Source organism: Panthera leo, chromosome F3, assembly GCF_018350215.1.
Source record: "Panthera leo isolate Ple1 chromosome F3, P.leo_Ple1_pat1.1, whole genome shotgun sequence".
Taxonomy (NCBI): domain Eukaryota; kingdom Metazoa; phylum Chordata; class Mammalia; order Carnivora; family Felidae; genus Panthera; species Panthera leo.
Window position 1 is genome coordinate 57,338,623 of NC_056696.1, and position 12,554 is coordinate 57,351,176.

Genomic DNA, 12,554 nt, shown 5'->3' on the forward strand with positions numbered 1-12,554 from the left:
ATGTCTTTCCATTTCTTTATATCTTCTTCAATTACCTGCATAAGCTTTCTATAGTTTTCAGCATACAGATCTTTTACATCTTTGGTTAGATTTATTCCTAGGTATTTTATGCTTCTTGGTGCAATTGTGAATGGGATCAGTTTCTTCATTTGTCTTTCTGTTGCTTCATTGTTAGTGTATAAGAATGCAACTGATTTCTGCACATTGATTTTGTATCCTGCAACTTTGCTGAATTCATGTATCAGTTCTAGCAGACTTTTGGTGGAGTCTATCGGATTTTCCATGTATAATATCATGTCATCTGCAAAAAGCGAAAGCTTGACTTCATCTTTGCCAATTTTGATGCCTTTGATTTCCTTTTGTTGTCTGATTGCTGATGCTAGAACTTCCAGCACTATATTAAACAACAGCGGTGAGAGTGGGCATCCCTGTCGTGTTCCTGATCTCAGGGAAAAAGCTCTCAGTTTTTCCCCGTTGAGGATGATGTTAGCTGTGGGCTTTTCATAAATGGCCTTTATGATCTTTAAGTATGTTCCTTCTATCCCGACTTTCTCAAGGGTTTTTATTAAGAAAGGGTGCTGGATTTTGTCAAAGGCCTTTTCTGCATCGATTGACAGGATCATATGGTTCTTCTCTTTTTTTTTGTTAATGTGATGTATCACGTTGATCGATTTGCGAATGTTGAACCAGCCCTGCATCCCAGGAATGAATCCCACTTGATCATGGTGAATAATTCTTTTTATATGCTGTTGAATTCGATTTGCTAGTATCTTATTAAGAATTTTTGCATCCATATTCATCAGGGATATTGGCCTGTAGTTCTCTTTTTTTACTGGGTCTCTGTCTGGTTTAGGAATCAAAGTAATACTGGCTTCATAGAATGAGTCTGGAAGTTTTCCTTCCCTTTCTATTTCTTGGAATAGCTTGAGAAGGATAGGTATTATCTCTGCTTTAAATGTCTGGTAGAACTCCCCTGGGAAGCCATCTGGTCCTGGACTCTTATTTGTTGGGAGATTTTTGATAACCGATTCAATTTCTTCGCTGGTTATGGGTCTGTTCAAGCTTTCTATTTCCTCCTGATTGAGTTTTGGAAGAGTGTGGGTGTTTAGAAATTTGTCCATTTCTTCCAGGTTGTCCAATTTGCTGGCATATAATTTTTCATAGTATTCCCTGATAATTGTTTGTATCTCTGAGGGATTGGTTGTAATCATTCCATTTTCATTCATGATTTTATCTATTTGGGTCATCTCCCTTTTCTTTTTGAGAAGCCTGGCTAGAGGTTTGTCAATTTTGTTTATTTTTTCAAAAAACCAACTCTTGGTTTCGTTGATCTGCTCTACAGTTTTTTTAGATTCTATATTGTTTATTTCTGCTCTGATCTTTATTATTTCTCTTCTTCTGCTGGGTTTAGGCTGCCTTTGCTGTTCTGCTTCTATTTCCTTTAGGTGTGCTGTTAGATTTTGTATTTGGGATTTTTCTTGTTTCTTGAGATAGGCCTGGATTGCAATGTATTTTCCTCTCAGGACTGCCTTCGCTGCATCCCAGAGCGTTTGGATTGTTGTATTTTCATTTTCGTTTGTTTCCATATATGTTTTAATTTCTTCTCTAATTGCCTGGTTGACCCACTCATTCGTTAGTAGGGTGTTCTTTAACCTCCATGCTTTTGGAGGTTTTCCAGACTTTTTCCTGTGGTTGATTTCAAGCTTCATAGCATTGTGGTCTGAAAGTATGCATGGTATAATTTCAATTCTTGTAAACTTATGAAGGGCTGTTTTGTGACCCAGTATATGATCTATCTTGGAGAATGTTCCATGTGCACTCGAGAAGAAAGTATATTCTGTTGCTTTGGGATGCAGAGTTCTAAATATATCTGTCAAGCCCATCTGATCCAATGTATCATTCAGGGCCCTTGTTTCTTTATTGACTGTGTGCCTAGATGATCTATCCATTTCTGTAAGTGGGGTGTTAAAGTCCCCTGCAATGACCACATTCTTATCAATAAGGTTGCTTATGTTTATGAGTAATTGTTTTATATATCTGGGGGCTCGGGTATTTGGCGCATAGACATTTATAATAGTTAGCTCTTCCTGGTGGATAGACCCTGTGATTATTATATAATGCCCTTCTTCATCTCTTGTTACAGCCTTTAATTTAAAGTCTAGTTTGTCTGATATAAGTATGGCTACTCCAGCTTTCTTTTGGCTTCCAGGAGCATGATAAATAGTTCTCCATCCCCTCACTCTCAATCTAAAGGTGTCCTCAGATCTAAAATGAGTCTCTTGTAGACAGCAAATAGATGGGTCTTGTTTTTTTATCCATTCTGATACCCTATGTCTTTTAGTTGGCGCATTTAATCCATTTACATTCAGTGTTATTATAGAAAGATATGGGTTTAGAGTCATTGTGATGTCTGTATGTTTTATGCTTGTAGTGATGTCTCTGGTACTTTGTCTCACAGGATCCCCCTTAGGATCTCTTGTAGGGCTGGTTTCGTGGTGACAAATTCCTTCAGTTTTTGTTTGTTTGGGAAGACCTTTATCTCTCCTTCTATTCTAAATGACAGACTTGCTGGATAAAGGATTCTCGGCTGCATATTTTTTCTGTTTAGCACACTGTAGATATCGTGCCAAGCCTTTCTGGCCTGCCAAGTTTCAAAGGAGAGATCAGTCACGAGTCTTATAGGTCTCCCTTTATATGTGAGGGCACGTTTATCCCTTGCTGCTTTCAGAATTTTCTCTTTATCCTTGTATTTTGCCAGTTTCACTATGATATGTCGTGCAGAAGATCGATTCAAGTTACGTCTGAAGGGAGTTCTCTGTGCCTCTTGGATTTCAATGCCTTTTTCCTTCCCCAGTTCAGGGAAGTTCTCAGCTATAATTTGTTCAAGTACCCCTTCAGCACCTTTCCCTCTCTCTTCCTCCTCTGGGATACCAATTATGCATATATTATTTTTTTTTAGTGTATCACTTAGTTCTCTAATTTTCCCCTCATACTCCTGGATTTTTTTATCTCTCTTTCTTTCAGCTTCCTCTTTCTCCATAACTTTATCTTCTAGTTCACCTATTCTCTCCTCTGCCTCTCCAAGCCGAGCCATCGTGGTTTCCATTTTGTTTTGCATTTCGTTTAAAGCGTTTTTCAACTCCTCGTGACTGTTCCTTAGTCCCTCGATCTTTGTGGCAAGAGATTCTCTGCTGTCCTGTATACTGTTTTCAAGCCCAGTGATTAATTTTATGACTATTATTCTAAATTCACTTTCTGTTATATTATTTAAATCCTTTTTGATCAGTTCATTAGCTGTTGTTATTTCCTGGAGATTCTTCTGAGGGGAATTCTTCCGTTTGGTCATTTTGGAGAGTCCCTGGCGTGGTGAGGACCTGCAGTGCACTTCCCCTGTGCTGTGGTGTATAACTGGAGTTAGTGGGCGGGGCCGCAGTCCGACCCGATGTCTGCCCCCAGCCCACCGCTGGGGCCACAGTCAGACTGGTGTGTGCCTTCTCTTCCCCTCTCCTAGGGGCGGGATTCACTGTGGGGTGGCGTGTCCCGTCTGGGCTACTTGCACACTGCCAGGCTTGTGTTGCTGGGGATCTGGCGTATTAGCTGGGGTGGGTAGGCAAGGTGCACGGGGGCTGGAGGGGCAGGCGTAGCTCGCTTCTCCTTAGGTGATCCACTTCAGGAGGAGCCCTGTGGCAGCGGGAGGGAGTCAGATCCGCTGCCTGAGGTTTGGCTCCGCAGAAGCACAGAGTTGGGTGTTTGCGCGGAGCGAGCAAGTTCTCTGGCAGGAACTGGTTCCCTTTGGGATTTTGGCTGGGGGATGGGCGGGGGAGATGGCGCTGGCGCCTTTGTTCCCCGCCAAGCTGAGCTCTGTCGTCCGGGGGCTCAGCAGCTCTCCCTCCCTTTGTCCTCCAGCCTTCCCGCTTTCCGAGCAGAGCTGTTAACTTATGACCTCCCAGACGCTAAGTCGCGCTTGCTGTCGGAACACAGTCTGTCCGGCCCCTCCGCTTTTGCCAGCCAGACTCGGGGGCTCTGCTTGGCCGGCGAGCCGCCCCTCCGCCCCGGCTCCCTCCCGCCAGTCCGTGGAGCGCGCACCGCCTCGCCGCCCTTCCTACCCTCTTCCGTGGGCCTCTAGTCTGCGCTTGACTCCAGAGACTCCCTTCTGCTAATCCTCTGGCGGTTTTCTGGGTTCTTTAGGCAGGTGTAGGTGGAATCTAAGTGATTGGCAGGACGCGCTGTGAGCCCCGCGTCCTCCTACGCCGCCATCTTCCGGCACTCCTCAAGATGTAGGCATTCTTAATGAAGGGTTAAGGAAGATGTCTTATCGAACTGGTGCCCACCACGGTCTCTCTCCCAAGCAAGTACTGTCGGTGATGCGACGGAGGCACAGCAACATTAACAGAGAATAACATGCGGGATCTCTGGGAAGGGGATGCTGCCTGTGTTTTCCAGAGTTGTCAGGTGCCATCGGGAGGCGTGAGGCTAATTTATGGGCATCAGTGTAAATCTGAGGCCTGGAAACCCTGACCACGTAGTAAAGATTCTCACTTGCTTCTCAAAATGTTAACGTACGTTGTTTGTATCATGGCTAGAAAATAACTTTCTTACGTGTATTCAGTCTGAAGCCTGAGCACTGATAATGGAGAAATTTTTGTTTTCTTTTGGTCAAACCAGGAAATTTTAAGTGGGCACACTGCAGTTGTCACTAGAATTTTTCAACTGTTAAAAATTCTTGCGTAGGGGCTCCAGGGTGGCTCAGTCGGTTGAGCGTCCGACTTCGGCTCAGGTCATGATCTCACAGTCTGTGGGTTCGAGCCCCGTGTCGGGCTCTGTGCTGACCGCTTGCTCGGAGCCTGGAGCCTGCTTCCGATTCTGTGTCTCTGTCTCTCTCTGCCCCTCCCCCGCTCACGCTTTGTCTCAACTGTTTCTCCAAAAATAAATGTGAAAAAAAAAATTTTTTTTTAAGTCAAATTCTTGTGTAGCTAGAGAGGCAAAGTAATTTGTCAGAACTAAACCTGGATTAAATAAGAGCTAGAAGGCCTGCTCTGCTCTGCCTGAGGAGGTAACAGTTCAGTGACTTGTAGAAAGAGCAGTTAACCTCTCACTCAGGGTCTCCCGATTCCTCGGCCGTCCTCAGTCGTCAGATCGTGAGTCCCCCGTCATAGCCGCTCGCGTGTGAGGCAAATGAAGTAGGAACAGCCGGTTTACCAGGGGAAGGAGAAGTTTCAAAAAAGGAGCGGCGGCAGAGCCATCGGGAGCTAGGGATACAAGCGGACTGGCGCGTCGGAAAGCCTCTTGGTGTCCTTTCTCTCCCAGGTGGGGATATTCGGGAAGAGTCTTCCTATAAAGTAATCGTCATGCCGACCACCAAAGAAAAATGCCCCCGTTGTTGGAAGTACACCGCCGACTCTTCAGACGCGCTCTGCCCCCGGTGCACACGAGTCGTCGCCGGGAAGGAATAGGTCACGCTGCTGCTCACGGTCGAGCGTTTCCAGCACCGGCAAGAAACCCAAGATTTAGGTAATGAGTGGGAGAGGAAATGGCGGAGGAGAAGGGGCAAATTCAGAACTGTCTGTCCTGTGTTTGATAAAAAGTAACATGTATGTATATACACACATGCAGAAAAATATACGTACGAAGACGGATCTGGACGTATCCATAATGGATTTGTTCAGAACAGAGACACTGAATATGTTTGCCTTCAGAGGTGGCTGACCGGAAAATGTTTTATATTTTATAAATCTTCTTGACTCAGGATTTAAGTTCTCTAATGTCTAAAAATAAAGGCATCTGGAAAATTACCGATACTGGTGAAGTTGTAAAAATCAAGTAAAAAATACGGTTTTGAAGGCAAACGGCAGAGGTGCGTGTTCCCCTTCAGAGACCAAAAGAGTGATTTCATTCTGCCTCACTAGTGAACGTCAACCTTGTCACAACACATCGCCACCAAACTTGTTATTCTCCTACAAGAGCGGAAAAAAACTTCATACTTGTATTTATGAATGTTGAAACATGAAAGCTGAAAATTTATTTCACTAACATCCGTAAGTTCACACCAAGGAACAGACACAGAAAACGGAAGTATGTACAGAGGGTCACTACTTACAGTACATTAGAGAAGAGCGTTTTATAAACAATTCAGTATTGGGTTAAAACCTTGCGAGGGATGGCTAATTCTATCAGCAGAAATCTAACTTTTAGAAGCCCAACAAACTCATTGCTGTCAGCGTGGGAAAGGGCTTTCACTGTTGCTTCGGCATACTTTAAAAAGATCTGTCTCTTACAAATGAAGGAGCCGCAGCAACTTGTAAGTGAATGGTATATTCCACGTAAGCTTCGTATTATTAAATCTTTCCTTTGATTTTAAATTGTAACCATTTTTTTTTTAAAGAAGACAATTTAACGGTGCTTACTTTGACCTTAGATGAGTTTTTATAACAAAGGTGAAACTTCCTTTCTTATTTTTGCAATAGTATGCAGGAAGCATTTAGGAGGTCAGTGCTATGTTCTTCCCCACCCGGTTTGCCCTGGCTCTTCTAGGTCTGCGTCTAAACACAACCTGTAACGTAGAAGTTACGACGATTTGAACATTCCTGTTTTCCTTCAGCGTTATATAGTGGGACTTAACAAGGGACAGAATGCCTATTTAATGTTAGTGAAGAGAGGGGGGTGGCAGTTCTAACTAAGAAAACACGACTGGTTCTTGGCTTCCCATCACTAAGTGCAGCCGACCTTTGTTCCAGAAACCACCCATTAGTCTACATACAGTTTAATTCCTTTATTTGTGGCTAACAGGTAATAAATATTTAGCTGTTTTTTTTTTAATTTTTTTTTTTAATGTTTATTTATTTTTGAGACAGAGACAGAACATGAATGGGGGAGGGTCAGAGAGAGAGGGAGACACAGAATCGGAAGCAGGCTCCAGGCTCTGAGCCGTCAGCACAGAGCCCGACGCGGGGCTCGAACTCACGGACCGTGAGATCACGACCTGAGCCGAAGTCGGACGTTTAACCGACTGAGCCACCCAGGCGCCCCTAGCTGCTTTTCTTAACCATGTAACCATGAATTAACCATGTAATTCAATTTTAAAATTCTGTGAATGGTCCACTTTAGGATCACAAATGTAACTAGAGAGATTTGTAATTCAGCGATTGGTTACAGTTCTATGAGCCATATTTTAGCTTATTACTCTCAACAATCCCCAAATTTGATTATGAGTCCTACCAGAATTAGCCTAACCAGGTTTATTCTCTAAAATGCTCATTAGGTACCCCTTCCCCCAGAAATGACACTTGGATCAAGGTGAGGATTTAAAGTTTCTTTGACCAGCCCCCAAAATTCATAACTACTTTCAGACTAAGCTTTTGGGATGCATATAACAAGTGACTACATAAAGCTAGGTAGGTTCACAAGAAATCACACGAATGGGTCTGGATGGGGCAGCGGAGATCCAAGCAGAGGCTGAGACGTTGGGCTAGCTTTCGGTCCTTCTCAGTGCTGCCACGGTACAGCGGGACCTTCGACCAGGCTTACGGGCCCTCGCCCAAATAGTCGAGACGTCTTCCAACTTTATCTTTCAAGATTTTTAAATTAGACAGTAATTATTAAGTCTTAGACTGTTCAGTTCGTATTCGGGTGTTATCTTTTAGTTAAAAAGAATTAGGATATCCTCTGAGGATCCTCAGACATAAGACTTTTTGCTTTAGTCCTCGAGGGGCATGCTCCTCAATTCTCCAATCGCTAAAGTTGGCTTCTCACAAGTAAGTACGAAACAAACTTCTGTATCACAATGAGTTACTATGAATACCCCCTGTGATCCATGACAGAGGTCAGTAATTGCACTATATGGCTACATTCCAAAAATATACCGTTATACTTGGTATTTGTGGAGCTTTTACAGAGTTTTGGTTAATCTGGTTTTACTCAACAAGTAATTATTCAGCACTTGGACTGCACAGGCACTCTAGGGCACAAGATCATCTTATTCTCTCCACCCAGCTGTGAGGTAGGTTTGCGGAGCCGTAATTATCACCGAGCCTTTTCTGGGCTGTTCCCAAGAACAGAGAACATTACCATATCCCAGAAGCAGACGTTTCTAAACACTTGTAGGAAAAATACAGTGGGACTTAAATTTTTAGCATCGTTGCCCTTTTTTTAAAACATAAATTTTACAAGATAGTACAGTTTTACAATCACCTGATGGGGATACAACTTTGAATCTTGGCAAAGGGAAATCTCAGCTTACACCGTAATTAACTTTGCCGTGTGCCTGCGTCGCGGATTCTCAAGTTGGCAAGTACAGCAGGTTGAGGTTCCGTTCAGCGTCCCTTCTGATGAATGTGATGATCTCGAACCCGTTCTTCCTCCAAAGCAAGGTCATCCTCCGGTGGCGGCAGCGTAACCTCTGGGAAAGAGCCTGTCCGCGTCCTGACTCCAGGCGGCGGCCCGGGTGTGGGACTGGAGCATGCCGACAAAAGCGAGTGGGTCGTTTCCCTCATTTTACTGACGGGGACTACACATGAACACGTTTAAATTTAATTACAATAACATTTCAAGTACAAAATATAGACTCTGATAATAACATAATCTGTAAATTATAACCCATTTGAAATAGCAAAGTTTACCAATAAAGCTACTTAAAGTGCTTACGTTAGAAATAAACAGTAAAACACCTGTTAGTAATTAATGGTATCATTGATATCTGTTTATATTTTATCTTCAATATTAACGAAAGGAGTGGATTTAGCCAGAACTGCACTTTTAAAAGTAGTATGTGTTTTTATTTTACAAAAGAAAAAAGATACACTCCCTCCAGAAAATTCCAGATCTTACTATGTAAAATCACCATGCACTAATTCGTGTTGTTCACAACTGTAGGCGGTTCACAACTGGCTGAGTGTCATGAAGAAGGACTCGATATGGCTTCCACAGCTTCAATGAGGTGTAAGGCTAAACTATACTGCCCGTGGTTTTCCGGCAGCAGCTCGATTACTTTATGTACTAGTTTAGCTGTTGTTGCGATTGGCACTTCCGTGTTTTGAAGATCCTGGGGGTTCTGCAAATGGAACAAAAAATTACCAGTCATACACAACGGTAACTGTTGGTCGCTTCAGAGTTATCAGAATAGTTATTTCCTAGTAAGAATGCTTTTCTTTGGACCTAAATTAAACTTGGAAATGTTCTCCTTAACCGTTATTAAATATGCATTTGAGAAAACACCCAAGGGCACCTGGGTGGCTCAGTCAGGTAAGCGTCCCACTCTTGATTTCAGCCCAGGTCACGGTCTTCCGGTTCGTGAGATCGAGCCCCACGTCGGGCTCTGCGTTGACGGCACAGAGCCTGCCTGGGATTCTCTCCCTCTCTCTGCCCCTCCCCCGCTTACTGTCTGTCTCTGACAGACGACAGACAGACAGACAGACAGACAGGTAGACGGCAGGCATCCAGTGGCCTCATCGATCCCACGCTCTCGTACTTACCATCGCTTTCAGCCAGGTACAGAGCGTGGGTGGGAGTCGGGCCAGCAGCTCCATGCCTTCCTTCGTCTGGGTGCGGAGGAGCGCGTGCGCCAGTCTCTGCCCTGTTAACACCAGCAGCTGAGAGGCGAGGACCTCTTTGTCATGAACCTGGAGGATGGCCTGAGGAGATGAACGTGGACAAACGTACGGTAAGAGCTAACAGACTTACTTACTCTAGGAAAGGCTTTGCCAGTGAAGAGATGCCCGTTCATTTTTGAGCTGTGGCCATGTATACAACCAAAGAAGAAAAGTCCAAATCAAATTTGGCATTCAAATTCAGATTTCTCCTCATCACCTAATTTTTCTTATCCCCTAATTTTTTAATTTAATATGACCGGAAGCGTCAGTTTTTAAATTTCCGGCAAAGAAGGGGACCTAAAATCGCATCGTGACTGCTAACGACCCTCTAATGGCTTCCGAACGCACTCTGAATCACCACGAGCTACGAGACAGGACCTGGCCCCTGCCGACCTCCCGCCTCGTCTCTGACGTCTTCCGTGCTACGTACGGTCCCCCACGCGGGCCCTTCTGGCCTGGCATGCTGCCAAGCTAGTCCCGCTACGGGGCCTCCGTTCTTGTCGCTACTCGGGCCGCGAGCTCTGTTGGCCCAGTTTTCTGTTACTGGCTGCGTCTTCTCCTCGGGGGCTCGGTTCAGATGTCACCTCTGACCACCACTGTTCGTCACAGCGTTTCTCGGTGCAGAAGTCAGCGTGCTCTTCTGCTACCAGCAGACTATTGATCCCACGAGGAAGGGATCTGGTCTGTGTGTTTTACTCTTGTGCCCTTTGCATAGAACAGGCCTGACACACTGGAGCAGTCTGTTAACACAGACCAGAAACGGGCAACTGATTACAGTTTTATATTTTAATATTCTTTTATTTGGGGGCCTAGAAGTTCTAACAGAAAGAAAAGCAAAAAGCTTAACTGGAGACTTTTCTGATTCTTCACTCCAACTATAAATGTTCTAACTTGAGCCCCCACCTCCCGCTCCTAGGGTGATATTACCTCTTCTCCTAAGTGGTCAACTCCATAGTTGTAGAGTTCCCCCACATAATGCCTTCGAACAACATCTTCACTAACTTGAAGGTGATGAGCCAAATCCACGGCCAGAACTGGCCAATCTTGGTCTCTCCCAAAAGGAGTGGTCGGTGCCTCTTCGGAGGACTCTCTGTCCTTCATGACTGAATGCTGGGCCTGGACGGCTGCACTAATGACTTTCAGTAAGAACTCAAAAATGGAGAAGGACACAGAGCACTGTTAGTATATCTCGTTTTAAAATGTCTAAATCAAAGTAACTGTTGGCTTTCCTCTCAATCAGGGTAGCTTTTCCATTAAAATTAATGATCAAAGAGGAATATATACTTGAAAGGAAAAATGGCTCTCCAGAATGCCCTGGAAGTGGTCGTCAAATTAAGACCTGCTACGTTTTTTATTTACTATTACTTTCTGAGACACACAAACAAAATCCAGTAATTGTAATTTACCTGTTGTCGTACAGAAATAAAGTTTGGATCCATTTCCCCACTAGGTAATAACTGAATTGAAGTTAGGTCTTTGAAAAATGCATTCTTCCCCTGAAGAGAAAGAAAAGACCAAAAAAACTGATGAGTACATTACTATTAAAGGCAAGACAAAAGATTTTAAAATTTAGTCATTTAATGGATAAGTCACGGTTGATGTTTCTTCTCCTTGAACAGTAACAGTTCAGAATTTTATTCACTTAATTTTTATAATAATTATCTAGTATACGGTAGGCAGCCTTTAAGGTATGATCCCCCTCCCCCTGCTCTGCAGGCCTCGGGTAGTCCCCTGCCCTTGAGTGGGGGCCGGACCTGGTGCCGGCAGAAGAGCAGAGATGTTAGCGTGTCACTTTCCAGATTTGGGTGCTCACATTCGCGCTCCTTGCCCTGAGGGAAGCCCGCAAGCGGATCCCCCAATCTCCACCCCACTTCGGCCTCGAGATGGGACTGCCGCCCCGGCTAAAACCCTACCCCAAGACTCCTGAAAGCCTTTGAGCCTGAGGCACCTAACTAAGGGGTGGAGGGCGGGCAGAACCCAGATTCCTGACCCAGGAAAATGGTAGTAAATGTTTGTTGTTTTCAGCCACTAAATTTTGAGATAATCTGTTATGCAGTAATAGATAACAAAGACATGTGTGTACTCTGAATTCTTTTAAAAACACTTGTTCAACTCGGAAGACCTCTTTAAGAGAGTGGATGTGTGTCTGAAAAGGTGAAGCAGAACATCAGAAAGCTGGATTTCAGAACTTCCTTGGAAGGAAGTGTAACACAGAGCCAAGAACACTGGCCTCCGGACGTTGCCAAGACCCAGCTTCTAGTCCCAGGCCCACACCTGCCACCATGTTATCTTGGACAAACGACCCCACCATCGCAGGCTGCTGTGTGTTCACCTGCAGACAGTCATCGGGTATCTTCTAACGTATGTTCTAGACTCAAAGGTTATCCGTAGCGTGACTGCCAGTGAGGATAAAGCTACTCATCCTTTAGTGAGGAGAAACAGCAGACTCCCTAGGGCAAGGCCCCGCAGTACAGACATCGCTGATTCAAAGTTTTTCCGCAAACTCGCGCACAATTTGTTACTCTCTAGATTCCGCCTGGTGGTCTCAGTTCTAATGAGGGTCTACCGTACGTGAGAGCCTCTGGGCGGGGAACACGTATGCACAGCTAGCACAGCACCATTTGTTTACCACGTTCTCGACACCGCTCAGCACTTCGTGTTAAGTGAACGTAACCCTCAGAACCACCGTAAGGCAGGTACTAGAATCGTCACTTCTGAATGAGAAAACGGAGGCCAGGAGAAGCTCAGGAAGACTCGCCAGGAAATGGCAGAGCTAGGATTCGGTTTGACCAGCCAAACCCCACCGCCTCTGCACGTGAGAGTCCCACAGCTGTCTCGGGGCATCCCGGCATGACCTGGGCCGGGACTAACATCACCACCGGGCTTGTCCAATACGTGTTCTGGTCTCACAAGCTCCCTGAGGGGACTACTGAGCTGGGCAAGCGGTTTTAGTTTTTCTTTAAAGAAAAG

The 12,554-nt window shown here is 44.8% G+C and overlaps 2 protein-coding genes across 6 annotated transcripts in view; one reads left to right on the plus strand and one right to left on the minus strand.

Annotated features, from left to right (window-relative positions):
• The window catches only part of IARS2 (isoleucyl-tRNA synthetase 2, mitochondrial), a 69,552-nt gene extending 63,760 nt beyond the window's left edge, over positions 1 to 5,792 (plus strand). Inside the window, exon 23 of the mRNA XM_042924604.1 lies at positions 5,308 to 5,792. Coding sequence (XP_042780538.1) covers positions 5,308 to 5,453 — 146 coding nt within the window. The 3' untranslated portion in view covers positions 5,454 to 5,792. The remainder of the gene's footprint in view (positions 1 to 5,307) is intronic.
• A 1,502-nt stretch (positions 5,793 to 7,294) lies between these two features.
• Positions 7,295 to 12,554, minus strand: part of RAB3GAP2 (RAB3 GTPase activating non-catalytic protein subunit 2) — a 101,025-nt gene continuing 95,765 nt past the window's right edge. For 4 of the 5 annotated variants that reach the window (XM_042926222.1, XM_042926221.1, XM_042926224.1 and 1 more), the window contains 4 exons: positions 10,991 to 11,080; positions 10,512 to 10,733; positions 9,468 to 9,626; positions 7,295 to 9,046 (listed from right to left, as the gene is read on the minus strand). In XM_042926222.1, coding sequence (XP_042782156.1) covers positions 8,891 to 9,046; positions 9,468 to 9,626; positions 10,512 to 10,733; positions 10,991 to 11,080 — 627 coding nt within the window. In that variant the 3' untranslated portion in view covers positions 7,295 to 8,890. The remainder of the gene's footprint in view (positions 9,047 to 9,467; positions 9,627 to 10,511; positions 10,734 to 10,990; positions 11,081 to 12,554) is intronic. The other variant, XR_006199112.1, reaches the window with a different exon arrangement.